Source organism: Phoca vitulina, unplaced genomic scaffold, assembly GCF_004348235.1.
Source record: "Phoca vitulina isolate PV1807 unplaced genomic scaffold, GSC_HSeal_1.0 scaffold61, whole genome shotgun sequence".
Classification (NCBI taxonomy): Eukaryota; Metazoa; Chordata; class Mammalia; order Carnivora; family Phocidae; genus Phoca; species Phoca vitulina.
Window position 1 is genome coordinate 4026678 of NW_022589764.1, and position 22756 is coordinate 4049433.

Below are 22756 nucleotides of genomic sequence, written 5' to 3' on the forward strand. Positions count from 1 at the left end.
CATAAACAGACTAACAGTAAAAAGCTACAAAGAATGTATTCCATGCAAACAATAAGCATAAGAAAGATGATGGGTCTATATATTAATATCAAACAAAACAGACTTCATAACAAGAAATATTACTGAAGACAATTGGGGACTTCATAATGATAAAATGGTCAATATATCAGGTAGGTATAACAATCATAAATATAGATGTGACTGATAACAAAGCTTCAAAACACTTAAAGTAAAAACTAACAGAACTAAAATGAGAGATGAATCCACAATCATAGACTTTAACAAACTCTCAGAAATTGATAGAACTAGACAAAATACTAGTAAGAATGCAGAAAATCTAAATGACATTATTAATTACCTTATCCCAATTGATATTTCCAGAACACTAAACCCAATACCTGCAGAATATACCCATTTCTTCAAGTCCACAGGGAATGTCTACCAATACAGACCATATAATGGGCCATTAAACAATTCTCAATAGTTTCTAAAATCTTAAAATGTAATAGACTACATTCTCTTACTGCAACAGAATTAAGTTAGAAATCAAAAATAAATAAGTAAAACATCTGAAATATCTGGAAATTTAAAACTTACTTTAAAGAACTCATAAAAATCACAAAGTAAATTAGAAAATATTTTGAACTGAATAATAATGAAAATTGGTAAATTGATAAAAAATAGATTTCATCAAAATTTCAAATGTCTGCTCTCTGAAAAATACTGTTGTGCCAAAATGAAAATGTTTTCCAAATACATATCTGATAAAGAACTGCCATCTATAACATACGAAGAAACTGCAATAAGCAACAACCTAATAAAATATGGGCTAAAATATTTAACAGACACGTAAAGAAGATATGTGACCATCAACAAAGCACATGAAAACATAATCAATATCGTTCACGATTAGGGAAATGCAAATTAAAACCAAAATTAAATACTACTTCCCACCTTGTAGAATAGGTAAAATTAAAAAGACTCACAATACCAAGTATTGGCAAGGAAATCTCACACATGGCTGGTGGCAACATGTATGTAATTATTCTAACGGAAATATTTTTATTCTGTCTCTCCAAAAATAAGCTAATCCAGCAAAAGACAGTAAAAAAAAAAAGTCTGAATTGGAAAGGTATACCTGAAGCATATATTCTACTGGTTTGTACTTCTTAAATGAAATAAATTGAGTAACTAAAAGTCAATTGCCACTTAAAAAAATCAGTTCATGGATGAAACGACGTGACCCAGTAAGCAGCTTCAGAGAACTTTCCACCAAATTTGTGGAATTCATCAAAAATGAAGAGGCAGAAATCCAAGCACCTAGTCTAGTCTGCCTCAGCTCGACATCTTAAGGTCCTCCTTCCACTCTGAGTTCTGGGTCAGCCTCCGGAAGAACAAGGCAGATACAACCAACCTCTCTACTTGAGTGTCTGGACTGACCTTGACAAACAGTTAACTACCAGAGTTACTTGCATGGGAAACTGGTCATCTCACACTGAGAGGGAGAAAAGGGAGAAAAGTGGATTTCCTCCATCCTGGACCAGTGGAACAAACACAGTGTGAACAAAGCTCAACACCACAATCAGCCTTCCAAACCCCCTGAGAAAAACACGTAACCCAGGAGAACAGCATGTCCGTGGTGGTTCACCAGGAAACTTTATTCTTGCCCAAATTTAGGACTGAATAAGAACTGAAGGACAGGGCTGGGAGCGCTTGGAGTAGAGATGTTGACAGCTTTTTAAAAAACTCAAGAAAAGTATTAAAGAAAACAACTTTAAAGAAAGAGACCAAATCCCTGAGGCAAAATGGTCCTAATATCACACTCACTTCTCGTCGCAGCCCCTAAAAATAAGTCCCAGTATTTTACCCCAACCTTGTTATCATGGCCGACCTCCCCCTCCTCTGAGGTAATGTCTATAAATCTAGGCATCCAGTGTGCTTTTGAGCCACATGTCAGCTATTAGCAATGGTATTTTTCCTGACGGCTAATTGGTAACATTAAAGAAAAGAAATGAAGAGCATCGTGCTTTGCAGAGTCATTTTACACCATTAGCAGCAATAAGCATTTTATGAGGGACATGGCACTGCCTGGGAATCAAAAGGACACGGTTTTCACCCTATTTGCCAGTAAAATGAGCAATGAGAAAATGAAAGCCATACCTCGGGTTTACTTGGGTTTATTTACAGGACAGCTGAATTAGTGACACTTCCGGTGCCAGAAGATTCTCTCCAAGGAACACTTGTGCTGAGGGAGTCCTCGGAGGCAGGCAGACATCTAGGGAGCCTCCCCACCCCATCCCCTCCCCCCGACCTGGGGCAGCGTGTCCCTTACCTTTCCTTTTGGTTGTGTAAAATCCAACAGCTGATCCATCCCGCCACAGAATCTTTGCTTGCTCCTTCACAGAGTGAGGTAAAAAAAACATGTCACCGTCATCCAAATTTCTCTCCAATCTTCCAAAAATAACGACGTTTAGAATGAAAAGCACAATCCTTTCCCCAAATGACTGAACCTTTGAAGGGGAAAAAAAAAAAAAAATAAGAAAGAAAGAACAAGCAAGTGAGAGAGGAAAATCACATGCAATAAATTTTGCACTTGGAACCAACCCACACGTCGGGGCCAGGTGTGTGCGCCACCATCACACGATTCCTTTCATGCTCAAGAGCCAAAATGTGAATCATAGTTTCTCACGGGGGTTTTCACAACCCTGACCTTTCGCACCCATCAGCCTCCAGGAGTGAGGGGCAGTGCCCAGAGGGGTCTCCTGGGTTCCCTCCCAGGCCACCTATATGGAATGTAAGTAGACAGAGAACAATCCATTGCAGGTCAACAAAACAAGAAGTTACCTCCGGGGGGGGCACGCAAGCCATTTCAGCAGATCCCCTGGATGTGTCTAGAAATAAATCCAATCCGCCATTTTTAAAAACAGTCCCAGAATTCCGGCCCTCAGAAGGATGGTAAAGAATTGGGGGCATCAAAAAAAAAAAAAAAAAAAAAGAATTGGGGGGATCAATGGCTACATCAGAAGCAGATGATTTTCAATGGTTTGTGATGTGGTAGATTTGGAGCACACACTACAGTTCCAATCCCAGAGAATTACCGGGAGTCAAGGGCCATCTTGTTCTAAGGCTATGAAATGAAACCACTTCTTGCCTCCCACAATGTCATGACAGGTGAGGAAACTATGTGGTCAAGGTCAGGCCCACACAGAGCTTTAGCATTAACAAGTCAAAATGACTTCATGGTCCCGCCTGTTAAAATTTTCTGCATTTGGGGCGCCTGGGTGGCTCAGATGGTTAAGCATCTGCCTTCGGCTCAGGTCATGATCCCAGGGTCCTGGGATCGAGTCCCGCATCAGGCTCTCTGCTCCTTGGGAGCCTGCTTCTCCCTCTGCCTCTCTCTCTCTGTCTCTCATGAATAAATAGATCTTAAAAAAAAAAAAAATTTTTCTGCATTTGTATAGCCCACAGGTGGCAAATATGTGGCATAAACAGAGGCCTCCAGCTCCGGCACCCACAGCAGACATAACTAATCAATCCTACTCTATGTGGCTGAGCCTGGACATGGTCACAGAGTCCTTCTAAATGCATTCCTCCAGACAACCACAAGCCAGCACTCAATGTGATTCTTCAGATGAACCCAGTCAACTGTTGATCAAGTGACAGTATTGTTTTATTAGATTATAACTCTGACAAGACTTCTATGTGACAGCCTGCTTGTGTGGGCATTTGTCACCCATCCTATGCATCACCATGAGATCAGCAATGGCATTAAATGGGCTGTGACTTCCACCCACAAGCTAGCATTCGAGTCTCTTACCCGCTGGGGAGATCCTGATTTGTAAGTAAGGAAATTGAAACTCAAGGAGGGTAAGTGATTACATTTATTGATTTCCCTGCCTCATTCCAAAGAGGACTTACATGACAGCTGGATGAGGGCTCTGTCAGATGCAGGCAGCCTCAAAACAACAGGCCAGGGCTTCTGAGTCCCAGGCTGGTGTACCTGCGACAGCCCAGCCCATGGTTGCCTTCTTCATCTTCATCCATTACAACCAAGGCTTTGGAAATGGGAAGTTTAATATAAATATCTACACTTAGTTTTATATTGAATACCAAATCCTTAAAGTTTTATCATCATCATCATCATCATCATCACGTGTGACTGTGGCTTCTTGGCCTGTGGATTTGCTGAAAGATCTTTAGCAATGCCAACTCTCTGAGCCTCAGTTTCTTCCACTGGTCAGGGGAGAAGATTGCCTGAGTCGTCCTTAAAACACTTGTCTTTGGGGAAGGGTGGGTAAAACAAACAAACAAACAAACAAACAAAACACTTGTTTTCAAATGCTCTAATAAAAAATAAGGCAGCTTGCTGCCCTCTCGCAAATGGCACAAAGTGTTTGGTGCCAATAAATTTATTAATTGGTCCAGAATGTAAAACAGTTCACCTTCATCTGGAGCCAAATCTTAAATGAGGAAAAACTTTGTGAAAACCACACCCGCTCAGCTCTGAGAAGCCACCCCAATTTTGTATCTCAGACAGTAGCAGCCAAATCCAGTTCAGACGTGAAGAATCACTAGCTGGTCACAAAACCTGAGTGGGGTGGTATGGGAGGTTATATTTTTCAACTTATAAAACCAAAAAGTTCAGAGGAAAGCCAGAAGAGAGAAGCAGATTGCATCTGGCAGAAAGGAAATATCCAATCAAAAACTGGCAGGAGAAAAAGGAGGAAAGAAAATGCACTTAATTTATCCAATTTCATTACGGGGCAGGGGGAGAAATGTGTGTGATTCTGACTTAGAAACGTTTCTGGAAACACAAAACCAAGATCCAGTTCTAATCCTCAATTAGGACCACTAATTATGTTAACAGAAAGAACATTAAGCCTTTTTTTTTTTTTTTTTTTGGTAATTTATGAAGAATAGCTGGCTAAGAAACAAAATATAATTAAGAGGAAAAAAAAAGTCAAGACCCCATATTCTACAAATGGAGAGGGAAACTACCTCCCTAGATGGGGCAGATCGATCTTTACAACACGGTTCATCAAGTGCAAGTGGCATCCAAGTTTCTTTCTGTCCATAACATAGGCCACATTTTCAGAAAATCTGGGGTTTCCCTCATCTAAACACGGAGTAATGGACACACGGAAGAAGTGACCACTCTTGTTCTGGGGGAAAAAAAAAATTTATTTAAAGAGCAAGTCAGATTCCTCCTGGCATTCAGAACCCCCAACCACTAAATACCTCTGGCCCACCTGTGGGAAGGGGCCGGAACAGCAAGACAAATGAGTACGCCAGGCCATCCCACTGGGTACCCCACACTCATTGGCTGAATCTCAAGCCACTGTTAAATTTGCTGGGGGTGGGAGGAGGGGACACTTTTAAAAACAGTATCTACTGAGTCAATTAAAACCAGACCTGAGGGCACCTGGGTGGCTCAGTCGTTAAGCGTCTGCCTTCGGCTCAGGTCATGATCCCAGGGTCCTGGGATCGAGCCCCGCATCAGGCTCCCTGCTCAGCGGGGAGCCTGCTTGTCCCTCTCCCACTCCCCCTGCTTATGTTCCTTCTCTCACTATGTCTCTCTGTCAAATAAATAAATAAAATCTTAAAAAAAAAAAAAAACCAGACCTGAAAATACCCTGCTGTTTGCAACAATATGGATGTAACTAGAGGGCATTATACTAAGTGAAATAAGTCAGGCAAAGACAAGTACTGCATGATCTCACGTGCATGTGAAATCTTACAAAACCCAACTCATCAGAACAGAGAATAGAATGGTGATTACCAGAGGCTGGGGGTGGGAGAAGAGAGATGTCGGTCAAAAGGTACAAACTTCCAATTATAAGATGAATAAGTTCTGGGAATCTAATATACAGCAGGGTAATTATAGCTAATAATACTGTATTATATTAAAGTCACTAAGAGAGTAGATCTTAAATGTTCTATCACAAAAAAAAAAAATGGTAATTATGTAATATGATGTGGGTATTAGCCAACACCATGGTGGCCATCATTTTGCAATATGTAAGTATTTCAGATCAATACCTTCTACGCCTCAAATTTACACAATGTTTATGTCAGATATATCTCAATAAAGCTGGGGAGGGGAAACAGGCATGAAAAAGACAACCCACAGATGGGAAAACAATATTTGCAAATCAAATATTGCAATACATGCAATAAGGACTTGCATCCAGAATATATGGAAAATGTTTACAACTCAACAGTGAGACGTCAAATAACCCAATTAAAAAGTGGGCCAAGGATTTTAATAAGTATTTTCCCAAAGGGGATATACGAATGGCCAATAAGTACATGAAAAAATGTTTAACACCCTTAGCCATCAGAGAAATGCAGCTCAAGACCACAATAAGATACCACTTCCCACCCAGTAGGATGGAGAGCATTAAAAAAACAGACAATAACAAGTGTCAGGGAGGACATGGAGAGATGGAAGCCATCAGATGTTACCAGTGGGACTGTTAAACGGTGCACCTGCTGTGGAAAACAGTTCGGTGGTTCCTCAACAAGTTATATAGAGAATTACCATATGACCAGCAATTCCGCTCCTGGGTATATACCCAAGAGAATTGAAAATATATAAGCTCACAAAAATTTATGCACAAATGTTCATAGTGGCATCGTTCCTAATGGCCAAAAGGTAAAAACAACTCATGTGTCCATCAACAGATACACGGATAAACATACATGCTGTAGCCATGCAGTGGGATATGATCCAGCCATAAAAAGGAAAGAGGCTCTAACCCACACTACAATGTGGATGAACCTTGAAGACATTATGCTCAGTGAGAGATGCCAGACAGAAAAGGCTACATATTATACAATTCTAGGGATGTGAAATGTCCAGGATAGACAAATCCACAGAGACAGAAAGTAGGTTCCTTGCCAGGGGCTGGGGCAAGAGGGAAATGAGGGGTGACCGCTGACGGGTAAGGGGTTTCTTTTGGCGGTGATGAAAACATTCTAGAATTCAATAGTGATGACTGATGCACAACTCTGTGCAAATACTGAAAATCACTGAAAGGTATACTTTGAAAGGGTGAAATTTATGGTATGTGAATTATATCTCAATGACGTTGTTGTTTAAAGGGAAAAAAACTGAATTTGTTTTTGTTTTTGTTTTTTTAAATTGTTCAAGAGAAGGAAAAAACCCAGATTATCAATTTGTTCTCTAAACCAAATCCAAAAGAATACTGATACTTCATTCAGTATTTGTAGGTCCCAATGAGGGAGATCAAGTGGAATTCCAAACAACTGTGGACAGATCCACCATTTCAAGACTGCCAAGAAGCACCTATGGAATTAAGATAAATATGCCAATCAAATGAAAATGGACAGACGTGAGGCAAATAGTCTAAATTCTTCACTAGTTACTACCTTTCTCGTCAGCCGGTGACCCAGCCAAACTGCAGTTGAGCGGACACCACAGGGACTCCGAGGTGCTGCTGTGGCACCTGCCCTCACCCCTGCCATCCTAGGTTTTGGCTTTACAATGGCTCCATAAAGCCACAGCCCATTAAAGACCTCCAGGGCTGACATCAACGAGACTGGAGTTTGTGTCCAGTTCAATCACTCTCTAGCTGTGTGGCTCAGCCTCAATTTCTTCATCTGCAAAACAAATATCTTGAGGATTCTAAAATCAGATAATCCCTATAAAGAGTCTGAGGACATAGGCGAGTACCTAACACAATGTCTGACTCCGAGTAAGTACCAAAAAACATTACTTAGATGCAATAGGCAGAATTTTCCTACACACTAGAGAGACGATGGGAATTTAAGTTTTAAAACGAAGACATGAGAGGCCACTCAGGAAGGTAAGAGACATCTGCCAATAGCCTGATGCCTGTTGCATACAGCCTTTTATTACTATTTTCCTTACTGGCAGGGCATTCTAGATTGAATCTCATCCCCCAGAAAGTTGTTGCAAGCCCTAACGCCCAGTACTTGGGAATGTGACTTATTTAGACATAGAGTCTCTGCAGATGATCAAGTGAAGATGAGGTCATTAGGGTGGGCCCTAATCCAAGATGATTGGTGTCCATATAGAAAGGGGGGATCTGAACAGAGAGAGACCCTCACTGAGGGAAGATGATGTGAAGGCATGGGGAGAAGGACATCTCCAGGCCAAGGAACACCTGAGGCCCCCAGCAGCCAGGACAGATTCCTGAAACAGATTCTCCCTCATGGCCCTCAGAAGGAACCCAGGTTTCAGGCTTATAGTCTCAGGGCCTATGAGACAACACATTTCTGCTGTTTCAGTGCCCCCTGGTCTGTGAAACTTTGTTTCAGCAGCCCTAGAAGATTAATCCACCAAGACAGACTGCTTTCAATTATTAACATGATAATAAGCACAGTGACTTTAAAACCTGTTTTGCACTATGTCAGTCTACACCACCTCACCTTCATCAGACCTTCTCTAGCAGGATCAGAGGTTCGTAGGACGTCTTCGGTGGGCCACCAGGACTCCTTTATGTAAACAGCCACCACTAAAGAGAAAGCCAAGAGAAAATGATGATATGCGCGCAGCCAGCCGGCCACCAGAGGGGCGGTTTCAACAGCCTGCAGCCACTGTTAAGGTGAACAGACAAGTACGTGTGGGTAAAGCAGGTGATGTTTCTAGAGCTAAGTTCTCCAAGAGCACTGACCAGGACGGAGTGACCACTCTCACCCGAAGGTCTTCACAGAGGTCTTCACAGATGGCCTGTTGCCACCTCCAAAACAGGAGGTGTGTGTCCCGATGTTATTGGGCAAAAAGCCCTACACGCCAAATTCGATGGAAAAGAATTACATCTTTTTTGTCCAAAGTCCAGTTATGTGCCACAACTCAGAACTCCCCATGGAGTCAAATCTAACATTATTGAAAGGCATTGAGCACAGAATCTTTTTTTTTTAAGATTTTATTTATTTGAGAGAGAGAGAGCATGAGCAGGGGGAGGAGCAGAGGGAGAGAGAGAAGCAGACTCCCCACTGTGCCAGGAGCCTGACGTGGGGCTCGATCCCAGGACACTGAGATCACAAGATGAGCTGAAGGCAGATGCTTAACCGACGGAGCCACCCAGGCGCCCCTTGAGCACAGAATATTCTTATCGCCCTCAGCACTGGGCCTGGTACTGGCTTCTTTTCCGTGATTTTTTTTTCCCTTCCCACAGTGATACTGCCACCTGCATTTTTCTGAGGAGGACACTGACACTCTGAGAGGTAAAGTAGCCTGAAGGCAGCCAGCGAGGGGGGCCTGAGGTGGGTCCACCCCTGAGCCATGGACTCCAAGTGCAGTGCTCTCTCGCAGAGGCCAGAACTGAGTCAGCTGGTAGGAAATGGGGTGAATCATGCAAGGGTGGTGGGGGTGCCTTTGAATAAGGAGGCTCTGGGGCTGGATCTGCAGGAGAAGGAAGAGAGACATCTCTCCTCCCCCCTACTCCTGCCCCACCCCAATCTAGACAGTCCCTGAGGCCTGTGGATTCTGCCCATTCCATGTTTGGACAAGGGTCCTGCTATTGTAGGGGTGACCTTGGAACAACCTCAACCTCACTAAGCCCCAGGCTCCTCATCAGAGTTGCCCAAACTGATCACCCAAGGTGGCTGACAAGTTCCAGTGACGACTGGGTGTGAAACACCCACCACAGAGCCCCGTGTGTCAAACATGCTCGGTGACAACTGATCAATGTCAGCTCTCCCCCCCTCCCCCCACCCCACCCATGCCCCTGCCACCAAATCAATCAGTTCCACCTGCCACCTCGTGATGGGCTCCATCCCCTCCTCCCCAACCCCAGATGCCAGCAGGGTCCAGGCCACCATGCACAGAAGACCATGATAATACCTCACCTGGTTCCCTGCCTCAGTCTCCCCCACTGATCCATCCCTACCAAGTGGCCACTCCAAAGGCAAATCTAATCATAGGGATTCCACTTAAACACCAAAGTTACTTCAGTTGTTTTCTGGTATTTTTTTTTTTTAATTAAGATCATTTTTTACAGCAGTTTTAGGTTCACAGCAAAACTGACAGGAAGGTACAGAGACTTCCCATGTGCCCTCTGCCCGCACATACATATAGCATCCCCACCATCAACATCTGCACCAGAGTAGAAACATTTATTACAACTGATGAACCAACACAGACACACCAGAGTCACCCAAAGCCCATGATCTACATTAGAGTCCACTCTTGTTCTACATTCTATGGGTTTGGACAAATGTGTAATGACATGCATCTATCATTATGGTATCATACAGAGTATTTTCACTGCCCTAAAAATTCTCTGGTCTCCATCTATTATATTAACCCCTTGCTCTCATCCCCCACTCCACCCCTGGGAACCACTAATTTTTTTTTTTAAGTCTCTATACTTTTGCCTTTTCCAGAATGTCATTTAATTGGACTCATACGGTTTGTAGTCCTTTTCAGATTGGCTTCTTTCACTTAGTAATATGCCTTTAAGTTTCCTCCCTGTCTTTTTCTGGCTAGAGATATCGAAAATCTTTTTTAGCACTGAATAATACTCCATTGTCTGGACGTAGCACAATTTCTCCTCTGGTATCTTTTTTTTCTACCCCTTTTATTAAAAAATGCCATTTTGGGCACCTGGGTGGCTCAGTTGGTTAAGCGACTGCCTTCAGCTCAGGTCATGATCCTGGAGTCCCAGGATCGAGTCCCGCATCGGGCTCCCTGCTCGGCGGGGAGTCTGCTTCTCCCTCTGACCCTCCTCCCTCTCATGCTCTCTGTCTCTCATTCTCTCTCTCTCAAATAAATAAATAAAATCTTAAAAAAAAAAAAAAAAAAAAATGCCATTTTTATACCAGCTTCTCAAGCCAGGCATCTGAGGCTGAGGGGTCCAGAAGCCATACAATAAAAAGATGACCTTCCCAGTCAAATCTTTTTAGCTGAAGATGTGTAGGAAAATAAGATGGAACAGAAAACAACAGTCATTTGGACATTTATATAAGGCTCAAGACTTTAAAACCAATTTTGTGGGCCAATCAGGTTAAGCCTGCTACCACCTTCTTCCCTATTTCTGTCTGCTCTTTGAGGAACTTTAGTAGAAAATTCTGTAAGGACCAGGTTACAATGACATTAGTCAGTTATTAAGCATTAACTCTGCCCAGCCAGCCCCACCTCCCCAAAGACCAATAGCGTCTAATCCACTATGTCAGTTTCATATCATTGGTGAATTACATCATCAACAATAGTTCCAAAATTGATCGAGCTGGCTGAGAGAGAAGGGACAATTAAATGTTTGACACCTGCCTTCATTTATTCAATTAAATTCATGTTCAAAATGGCACCTACTAGAACTTACAGGTTTATAAAGCCATAAGGATTATTTTCCTGCTTAACAAGGTGAATCAATAAAAGATGTTCCATTTACTAGTATGGTGTATTACTGTAATACAGATGTTCAATTTGCTAAGACAGTTTCAAACAGGACACGTGTTATGATTTGGCATTTGTGTGGCGCCTTGCAAGTTTCACGGTGTACTGCAGAGCATTAATTAGTCACACAAGTTGTCACAAATTAGATTGAACTGTTTTTTTCAAAATGAATCTGAAGCTGCTGAGGATACATAACAATGAAGGGGAAGTCCAATCAAACTTAACAGGCCTAAAATAAATTGTCCTCCAAACCAACTCTTAAAAAAAAAACAACAGAATCAGCCTTCTGGAAATGAGCAGCTTTTGATCAGAGAAGCATAATTCCTAGTCAAGAGGAAACAGTAGGAGAGAATGGTGGCAGAGGCCTGGGAGAGAGACTGTATCCAGCTCAGCAAGGACAAGGGACAGATCCTGGGCACTGCAGAATCAGCCTCAGGGCATCACTTGAGACCCTGAAGCCAACAAGTTCCAAGAGTTAGAAAGTGGAAGGCACACATCTGTGGTCTTAAAAGAAAAAAAACTGATCCGTCTCCTCTAGGCTGTTTCCCATGTAGGGCCTGAGCAGAGACCGGACGCTCGTAGAAGGCTGTCCAGGGGTGACAACAATCAACAGGGCGTTGTGAGTTAAAAGCCAGTCTCGCTGCATGAATTTAATTTCTCTGCCCCCCCAAGTGACAGGTGATGTGGACCTCAGAGAAATGTCAGTAATGGATTCTATTCTGGGACACTCCAAGGTTTCCCAAACAAGTTAAGACAGTGAGGTCCCTAAGCCTAAATCCCAGCGGCCTGGCTTCATTGAAGCCCAGCATGGTCAACTGTATTCAACTACCTGAATTCAGTCCCTGCATGCATGAACAGTGCTGTCTGTCCTAGGCCCCCAGCGGCTGATGAGTAAGTCCCCATCCTTGCCCCTGGGGGTTGGCAGGCTGCAGAGGAAGAGAGTGAGCGATAATCAAGCTGCCCCAGTATAGGCCGGGGCATGAAAGGTGCTGAACTCGAGATGGGAGCCAATGTGTCATCGGGACCCAGAAGAGAGAGGCAATTCTATGGAGGTGTGTTGGGAAGGCATCCCCAGGGATTTCAGACTGCTCGGGTTCTGGATCGATGGGTAAGGCTTCAACAGGCAGAGACAACAGGCAAGGGCGCTACAGGCAGGGTAACCTGTGAGCAGAGGCACAGAGCCCTACAAGTTCAAGGCTGCTCTCAGGGCATCTCAACAGCAGGGATAGCTGGAATGAGGCCTAAACAATGGAAAGACAGGGCTGCAAACATTGATGACAACAAGGTTTCAGAATACAAAGCTAATACACAAAAGCCAACTGCTTTCCCACATACCAGCCATGAACAAGTAGAATTTGAAAATAAAAAACACAATACCATTTATATCAGCACCTCCAAAAATGAAATACTTAGGTATAAATCTAACAATATATGTACAAGCTCTACAAGGAAAATTATAAAACACAGAAAAACAAAATCAAAGAACTAAATAATGAGACAGTCTATGTTCATGGATAAGACGACTCAATATTGTCAAGATGTCAGTTCTTCCCAATTTGATCTATTGATTCAAATCAATCCCAATCAAAATCCCAACAAGTTATTTTGTGGATATCAACACACTGATCCTAAAGTTTATACGGAGAGGCAAAAGACCCAGAATAGCCAACACGAGATTGAAGGAGAATTTGGAGGAATGACCCTACCCAACTTCAAGACTTACTATAAAACTGCAGTAATCAAGACAGTGTAGTTTGGTGAAAGAAGAGACAAAAAGATCAATGGAACAGAATGAGGAGCCCAGAAATAGTCCCCCATAAATACAGTTCACTGACCTTTGACAAAGGAGCAAATACAATAAAATGGAACAAAGAAAGTCTTTCCAACAGATGGTGCTGGAACAGCTGGGCATCCACACACATAGAAATGAAGCTAGACACAGACCTCTCGCCCTCACAAACATCATCTCAACAAAATGTGAGCTTCATCCACTCACCAATCTCTAATGGACTTTGCTGCCAGTGGAGAGCAGGATGACATAAAGCATTTAGATGTGGCCCCATGCACCCGTGTAGGGAAAAGACCACAGCCTTCAGAACCAGATGGGGTTCAAATTCTGGCTTCTCCAATTACAAGTTATGTGACCTTAGCCCCCTCCCCAGCCTCAAGTCCCCCACCTGTCAAGTGGAGACCACAACATCCTCCCACCTGATCATTACCCAGGTTAGGTGAAAGAGCTCCCCTCCTCAAACTGCTTTTCCTAAGGTGTTGGAAGCTTGTCAGTGGTTTCCAGAAACTTCCTCCACTTGCTTCAAGTGGTGCGCTGGGATTTCAAAGAAGTATGAAAAGCCCTTTGTTACTTGTTGGCTTTTGTCAGTGAGACAATGGAAACAAGCATGCTTCATAACATTCCCGTCTCTTCCTGGGAACTCCCATTCCAAACTTTCTGCTCTGGTTTGCACGGAAATGTCTGTCTTTCTCCCCCCAGCTTGACTATGGCTGTCCTGTCTGCTCCCTCAAGTGGATATAGGTTTCTACCCAGCACATCTTCTCATGCCCGCTCCTTTTTCTGTCAGGGGGTGTGAATCTGACCACCGCGTCCCTCACTTTCTCCTTCCAAGGCTGTGGGCACACATCATGCTTGATTAAGACACACACTTCAACCCACCCAGTACCTCCCAACAAAATTTTTAAACCTTTCATCTTGCCTACTAAGATTTCTTAAAGGAGCTAACTTCTTTTTTATTTAAACATGCTCTTTATAATGAATCAATAAACAAAGCAATCATTGTTGAGAGGATGACACGATGTTTCCATAGCACGGGACAGGGAGAGCTGGTTGTCACCTATCACCTCGGAAGGATGGACTATGACAAGAGGGGGGAGCTTTCCTGAGGAGGATTCTGAGGCCACATTCCAAGTCGGCAAGGAGGAAGGAGCACTGGGCTGGATTAGCAACAGGTTCCACTTGTCCTCCCTCCTCATCTGCTCCAGCACAGGGGACAAGGACAGAATGCACCCCAGTGGTACACGGACCCTCCAAAGGTCACAACTCTGAAGCACTTGCTACCCATTGAACCCACACGCTGAGTCACTAGGATGTGCGAAGCACATAATAAATCCACTCAAGGAATTCAATTTAGACTCTGGCTTAAGACACTGACAGCTCAGAGGAGGAGACACTGTCTGGAACATGAAGCAGAAGAAAGCAAAATCGGATCAGGACAGCAGAGAGGAAGAAGCAGGCATTCCTACCGAGGGGCCGGGAGAGTCTTCGGTGGAAGGTGTCCGCAGCAGGCCTCCAAAAGGAGTCAGGCCCAGGCAGGAAAGGGGACTCCGGGTGGGGCAGGGGACAGAGCCTCAGAGATGTGAGGGCACACAGCATGCCAGGCAAGGACAGGAAGGCACAGGGAGGAGGCCAGTCAGGGAGGACTCGAGGGCCCTACTCTGGACACCACCGCCAGCCATCATGCTTTGGAGGCAATAAAGGGACATGACCCAGTTACAGTTCTAAAACAATAACACGTCCCACAACCACAGGTGCAGACACTCACCCAGCGTCTGGCACGACACCAAGGGCGGGATCGCGGTTCCTGCTTGCCACAGCTGGTTCGTGTGTTCCAGGCGACGCTCAGAGGGGTTAAGAAACCTGCTCAAGGGCATGTGCCTACAAACAGCACCACTGGGGCCGGATGTGAACGGGGTCCTGCTGGCTCCGGAGCCCCCGTGCTCCAGGTGAAGGAACCGACAGAGAGCCAGGAGGACAGAGCCAGGGGCCAGGCCCCCGTGAAAGCTCACAGAGTCGGAGAGACAGAAATGAAGGATGAGGAAGAGACAAGCCAAGACACTATGACAAGAAAGGAGAGACCAGCACAGAAAGACCTTACCACAGTGGATGCCTAAGGATTTCATTTTGCACTTCGGGAGGGGGCGGGGTCGGCCATTTACTCAGCACTGACAAGTGCCAGGCACTGTCCTTGGCACCAGTGGGGGCAAGACAGGTGACCGGGCCATGACTACACACACCATGACCTCCCAGACATGAGCGGCAATCACGCACCCACCCAGGGGCTATATGTTCATCCACTGGGGCTGCCAGGACAAAATGTCATAGACATCTATAGGCTTATAAACAGCAGAAGCATAGTTCTCACAGTTCTGGAAGTCTGAGATCGGGGCGCCAGCATGAGCGGGTTCTGGCTGGAACCCTCCCTCTTCCAAGTTCCAAGCTGCTAACCTCTGGCAGGGTCTTCACATGGCGGGAGGGGCAAGAGAGTCCTCTGGGATCTCTTGGGTAAGGACACGATTCTCATTCATGAGGTGGAGCACCTCCCCAAAACCCCACTTCCTAAAGCCATCACACTGGGGTTTGGATTTCGACATATGAATTTATGGGGGTCACAAACATTCACACCACAGCAGTCTTTCTGCGGGAAGAGTGCCAGTCAAAGGCCTGAGCCAGACTGGGCTTCACAGCTGGGGGCTGTGGGGGCCAGGCTGAGGTATGAGCTTCACAGAAAGTCTCTGGAAGAGTCTGGCCAATGAGAGACAGAATCAGAGTGGTGTTTTAGAGAGAACAGTTGGATTATGGCCAGGTAGGAGGAATTAGCCCTTTTGAAGTTAAAAAAAAAAAAAAAGGTCATTGGAGAAGCATCTCACTGCCTGGGTGTAGAGAATGGTTTCAGGTGAGGCTGGAGGCAGGGAGGACAATGGGAGGCTGCGGTGATCCAGACAAGAAGTGAGCAGGGGCTGACTGCAGAGCAGTCATGCTGGTGGGGAGTGAGATGCCCAGGGGAGGGAAAACATCCCTGGGTATCGGACTGGTCTAAGGCAGAAGAGACAGGGGAGGTTGGGGTGGCGGCCAGCTCTCGAGCCTGAGTGAAAAACACAGGTGCCTCCACCAGGAAGAAGGGAAGACCAAAAGATGGAGACGTGAAGGTTTCAGTTTTGAAATGCCTGTTAGAGAGATCGAGGTCAGGGCAGCCAGGAGGCAGCTGGATACACAGCCCGGAGCTGAGCAGAGACACAGAGAAGGTCCCTGCCCCCATACCATCCTGGGAACCAAAGACGGAAAGGGCTGACACACATACATCTTACCCCCTCGCACTAACCGCAAGTTGTTCACGTACTGGTCCCTGGTCTATACTTCTTCAATCACAACTGAAAGGGCTTTAAGTCCCCTGCTGCCCCCCCCCCCCGCCCCACCTTGATGGCTCCCCTGGACTCTAAGCTGACATCAATTGCCCCGTTACAAATCTAAGAAATATGTAGTTCGACAAAAAAAAAAGAGCACAGTTAAACCAAAGTGACAGGCCATCTTCCCAAAAGCAAAATACACGTAGGGGGGGAAGAAAAAATTCTGAAAAGTTCTGGCAGAGGACAGCACATAAACACATTCCAAGGCATTGCATGACTTTTATGCAACATTGAGCGAGCCGGTCAATAATTTAAGGGGAGGAGAAAAATACGCAAGTTGACATAGCAACTGTCACATCACATTACTCGGGCTGCCATTTCCATACAGATGTCTTCCTTAAAGGAAAACACTTCCCCAGATGCCCCATGAACTCGGGCGCCTCTCTGCCATGGAGAAACATCTGGTTTGCAATATATTCGCAACAGGCTCCCTGTGGCTCTCAGGCCTTTGTTGCCTTAAGCAATTTTGTTTTCATGAGTCTAGATTTTAACTCAGCGAAGAGGGGCAAGATGGGGTGGCTGGATCCTGAGCTACAGCTGGACTGCAAGGTGTTGGAGCAGAAAGAAGCCCGCACCAAAGCTAGTGCATGGAGGAAAGGAATCTTAAAAATCACCAGGCTGGACCGACCAAGGCAAGTGCAGCGAGTTTCTCAGGCCCCAGGGAAGCAGAGAGAAGTGCAGACAGCCCACAGTGCACTGGTAAAACCCTCAGATGCCTCCCAGACGCACCCCTGCCCCCAGACAATGGCTCTATCTTTGGCGCTAGAAATATTTTCCTCAGACCTTCCCTGTTTCGCAAATACCATTAGTCCCTTGGTAAGAATGACATGTCTTTGTTTGCGGAATGCTGTTTTCCCCTACATTTAAATCCAACTCACAGTAAGTGCCATAAATTAACAGGGAATAAAGAAGAAAATCCCAAACAATAGCCAACATGTGTTCCCAAAACACGATGCTGTCGCTGCGCATAGTTCTTCAATCTGCATCCATCACTGCCCAAGGAAAATAGAACCCTCGGAGCCCCTCTGGCTTAAGTGAACTCTGGTCCTCCTGAACCTGGGGGTCGCCTTCACGGCTAGAAGGAACAGGTTTCTAAACTGAAGCTGCATTCCTGGCCAGAATTCTTTTCCCCCAAACTGTCAAACCCACTTACATGGGACTCTACCTGTGTGGAAGGTGGGAGGAGGGACCCGTCCTCAGCTGACGTTGACCTTTGCATTACCCAAAAGGCAAGTACAGACTCAAAACTCCCAGATCCAGGGCACTTGGGTGGCTCAGTTGGTTAAGCATCTGCCTTTGGCTCAGGTCATGATCCTGGGGTCCTGGGATGGAGCCCTGCATCGGGCTCCCTGCTTGGCGAGGAGCCTGCTTCTCCCTCTCCCTCTGCTGGCTCCCCCTGCTTGTGTGCTCTCTCTCTGTGTCAAAGAAATAAATAAAATCTTCAAGGAAAAAAAACAAACGAACACCAAGACCCAACGTCCACACGATCATGGGAAGCTACACCAGTGAGGAGCCTACTAACCAGGTGGTCCCTGGACACTAGGTTTCGTGAGTCTGTGGGGTCCTCACGCTTCAAAGCAGAAAAACTGCAATTACTTCTCCTCACGTTGAATTCAGATTTCACCAGGCCTGCAAGCCTCTCCTCCGCCCACCCCCCCCCCACCCCCGCCCCATAGTAGCTTGCTTTTTACCGGACATACAGAAACCACCATTTTATTGGGTCAGATTGACAGGCTCATCCTGCTAAACAGAGCTGTGTTTAAGCCCCAACCATCCCCCACGCCAGGAGGCCAGGCCTCTCCCTTTAAGGCCCACTCAGGACAAGGAGCTGCCCTAGCTGGGTCTCTTTCTGGGGGTCAGAAATTCAAGGCACCCTTCCACCACCACCTTCGGGCCTTCCCTCCTTGACTCGTCCCCCAAAGTCTGGACAGCACGCTCAAGGGTGAGGAGCATCCCAGGTAGGGTTCCCCAATTCTGAAGGCCCCCGGGCAGCTCAGGGGCGCACGTCCCATCCCCGACTCCACACCCACCTGCCCCGAATGCAGCCCAGAGTCGGCCTGGACTCGGGCCCGGCGTGTCGCAATCCCACCCGGCCCACGACAGCCACCGGGAAGGCGGGCTCCGCAGTGGTTCCAGTTTCATCTGAATGTTTGCCTTGGCTCTTGCTGTCGCTGCAGGCCTAGAATGGGCATGCTTTTCCAGGAAAAAATCATCATTTTCTGATTCCCTGCTTGTTTTTCTCAGGGTGCACATGACATGCAATCACCAAAAACTGTAAATAAATTAGCAGCAATTTGAAGGATGAGTGTTATGCTTGGTCACAAAACATCCTGGAAGCCAGCTAGGGGGATACATGTTCTAACCAGAGAAGTCAACATGTGGTAAAGACAGCAAACAGTCTCTCCTCCGGCTGCCTTCTCCGGAAGGATCCTGCTTTCTGTTTGTCAGCCTGGCCACCTCCCCTGCACACGTCTGTCTGCCCTGCACAGGGAGCTAACGAGAATTTAGCCAACACCTCTGGGAAGAGCCCCCACCCCACCCCCCCACCAAGAGCTGACCATCCACCTAAGATCAGCCATAGGAAATGACTGGAGAGATGAACAGCCACCAGGGACCAACTACAAAGTGATGTGCCCCACACTGAAGGTGAGCCCAGGGCCCAGGGCCCCACCCAGACTCCTCCCTCCAATTTGAGGTCCCACAGACACTTCGGACATGAGCTCAGCTTACCCTCGCCCCAAATTTTTCCTTCCAAATCACCCGACATTGTTGGCACCACCGCCAGCCCAGCTGCAACCCAAGCCATTCCCAGCCCTTCCTTCCCGCACCTGCAATCCACCCCCAATCCTGTCATTCCCACTGTTTCTCCAACCCTCCCCACCAGGCAAGCCCTCAGCATCCCTCCCCTGGGCGCTAAGCACCTCCCAAGGATTTGTTGGCTTCTCCTTCTATTCATCGTCCCATCTGGTCATGCGTAAGGCATCTGCAAAGGGCTGAAGATCCAAACAGGACCCCCATGTCTCCAGCCCCAGAACCCACCCATCCTCCAGAGCATCACTAGTCATCTTTCTCTCCCTGCCCTCAGCATGGCCTCCCTGCAGCCAAGGGCCGGGGAGAAGGTTCTGTGAAAGGAAACTTCAAAATATTCAAAGAAGGGACTGGTGTGAGTCATGGTCAGACCCTCCAAGATGGGGAGCTGCTCGGAGTGGGTGGTGGGGGCCACCTTCCGGGTCCCCTGGGCCTCTGCAGGTACTCCTTCAGGTCCAGAGCCCCAGCCCTGTAGGGCAGAAGAGCAGCGTCTGTGATCATTGTGTGACCCCCAGTGAGCCCAAGTGCCCGGAGAGAGAACCAGAGGTCCCAGGAAATAGAGGAGAATTCCTGCCCCCTATTTTGACCGGATCGCCACTTCCCTACCAAGAACCAGGGTTGGCCCCTCCCTACACCCAGCAAGACCCAAATGACCCTTTATTCTGGAAATTCCTATAGCACTGTGGCATTAGTTCTCCTTCATTTGACGTAATTATAAATTGCCATTTTTAATCAGCCTCTGGACATTCCTCCTCATCCTCTCTGATCATCTGACCACTGGGTTTTATATGAAAAAAAAAAAAAAAAACCTGAACAGATAATTATCCGAAAAAGTGCTAGGAAAAAAAAAAAAATCTGGCAAGTTTCCTAACATGGAAAACAGGTAGAGATCATCTAGGAAAATTACACATGTGGCCCAGAACTTTGCAGAGAGACCTCCCAAACAGAAAGGGTCAGAGGTTAAAAGAACAAGTATAGAGGATGGGCGGCCCTTCATAACCAAGGACAGGTCCCCAGGCCCAGCACAATCCTTTAAGATCACATGGGAAAGGCTGGAGCACTGAGTAAGTCTGGGCAGGCTGGGAAAATATTCAGGAAAATAGAGTGAGCAGCCTGGGGAGGCTGACTCGATTCCAAGGGGAGAACCTGGAGGGAGGAACGCACCTTAGCCAGATGCTCTAATATTAGGTCACAGAGGACCACCTTCACTGGGAAGGTGGAGGGTCGCCAAATTAGGAGCAAGGCTGGCAACTGGAAATAGTGGAAAGGCAAGAGGGGGTGCATTAGCTACTTTCAGAGGAGCTCAAATCTCTAGACACAGTGAATTTATGTCCCAGAGGCCAGAAAGTCCTGCGAATGTGATCCTAAAGTTGTAACCCTTAATCTCTGAGAGCATGGGAGGCCAGAAAACCCCAGAATGAACCACTGCTATCCTAGTGTGTAAGGGGAAGATGTAGATCTTGGAACCAATGCCTGGTTCCCCGAACATCCCCTCTTAATGAGAGTCTAGAGTGAATTATAAAAGATGGTACATAACGACCCTAGGAAACAAAGATTGGATTTAAAATCAGCAGAAATTCACCAAGACCAAAGAAGACACACTGGCCTCACTCCCTCTTCTGACAAGTGTTCCAGGCTAGTGTTAGGAAAATTATTAAACATAAGTAATCTTAATTTCACTGGCCAGATTTCCCCCCATTCTTAATTTCAGGCATGCATTTCATAAAAGCTCTTTAAATTTCCTTGTGGATGAACTAGAGATGTATGCTAAATAGTGGTTTGGGTGTATGTTCAGTGGTATAATTGCTGCATGAGTTAAAAAAAAACAGCATTTTCGGGGGCGCCTGGATGGCTCAGTCGGTTAAGCAGCAGACTCTTGATCTCAGCTCACGTCTTGATCTCAGGGTGGTGAGTTCAAGCCCCATGAGGGGCTTTATGCTGGGTGTGGAGCCTACTTAAAAACAAAAATAAAAACAGCATTTTTTTTTAATTACTTGGATTAAAAAATTAAGAATGCACACCTTCAGGGGCACCTAGCCAGCTCAGTCAGTGGAGCATGGGACTCTTGATCTCGGGATCGTGAGTTCAAGCCCCACGTTGGGGTGCAGAGATAACTTCAAAATAAAATAAATAAATAAACTTAAAATAAAAAAAGAAAGAATGCACACCTTCTGAAGGTTACATGACATTAACTTAACAACCAGAAGGAAGAGTTCCTCTAACTGGATACAGGGACTTACTCTTCCAACAAGCAAAGTTTTCTTAGATGTGACACCAAAACTACAAGCCACCAAACACAGATAAACTGAGCATAATAAAAATGTTAAACTTTTGTGCTTCTAAGGACACCATTAAGAAAGTAAAAGGACAACCCATAGAATAGGAGAAAATTTTTGAAAATCATGTATCTAATAAGGATCTTGTATCCAGAATATATAAAGAATTCCTACAACTCAAAAACCAGAACACAAATAATCCAATGTAAAAACGGGCAAAGAGTCTGAATAGATAGTTCTCCAGAGAAGATATAAAAATGTCCAGTAAACACTTGAAAAGATGTTCAACATCATTAGTCATCAGGGAAATGCAAATCAAAACCACAGTGACTCTAAAAAATAAAAATAAACATAAAATAAATAAAATTTTTTAAAAACCACAATGACTCCTTGACATTGGTCTTGGCAATGACTTTTTTGGATCTGACACCAAAAGCAAAGGCAACAAAAGCAAAATAAACAAGTGGGACTACATCAAACTGAAAAGCCTCTGCACAGCAAAGAAAACCATCAACAAAATGAAAAGGCGACCCACAAAACAGGAGGAAACATTTGCAAATCACGTATGTGATAAAGGGTTAGCTTTCAAAATATATAAAGAACTCCTACAACTCCACAGCAAAAACAAACAAACAAACAAATAAACAATCCGATTACAAAATGGGCATAAGATCCATGTGATACTGGGATTTATAATAAGGAATATATATAGTTGATCTTCATCCCCAGTTTCTGGCAGAGCTCCTAAAACCACTGCAATTTCTTAAGGGACAAAGGTGTCTCTTGTTATGTTAACAAGGTGACTTTTGGAGCTTCTAAGGACAGAGGTTGGTTGTCAGGAGAACCAGCCATGGGATTAGTCATGGGAACTTCCAGTCCACCACCTTTACCTCTGAGAAGAGGAGGAGGCTAGAGGTCAAATCAATTGCCAGTGGCCAATGATGTAACCTATCATGCCCATATCACGAAGGAGAGGGTTCAGAGAGCTTCCAGGCTGGTGAACATGAGGAGCTCCTCGCCCTTTCCCCAAACCTTGCCCTACACAATTCTTCCATCTGGCTGTTCTGAGTTAGATCCTTTGATATAAACCAGT

At 45.5% G+C, this 22756-nt stretch overlaps 1 protein-coding gene across 5 annotated transcripts in view; it reads right to left on the reverse strand.

Annotated features, from left to right (window-relative positions):
• Positions 1 to 22756, reverse strand: part of FAM169B (family with sequence similarity 169 member B) — a 92447-nt gene that overhangs the window by 40943 nt on the left and 28748 nt on the right. For 4 of the 5 annotated variants that reach the window (XR_004297770.1, XM_032391324.1, XM_032391325.1 and 1 more), the window contains exons 4-5: positions 8416 to 8501; positions 2333 to 2510 (exon numbers count right to left, since the gene is read on the reverse strand). Coding sequence is in view for 4 of the 5 variants with exons in the window: in XM_032391324.1 (XP_032247215.1) it covers positions 2333 to 2510; positions 8416 to 8501 (264 nt within the window). In the remaining variant the exon portion in view is untranslated. Of the gene's footprint in view, positions 1 to 2332; positions 2511 to 2844; positions 3006 to 8415; positions 8502 to 22756 lie in introns of those variants that run through there. The other variant, XM_032391327.1, reaches the window with a different exon arrangement.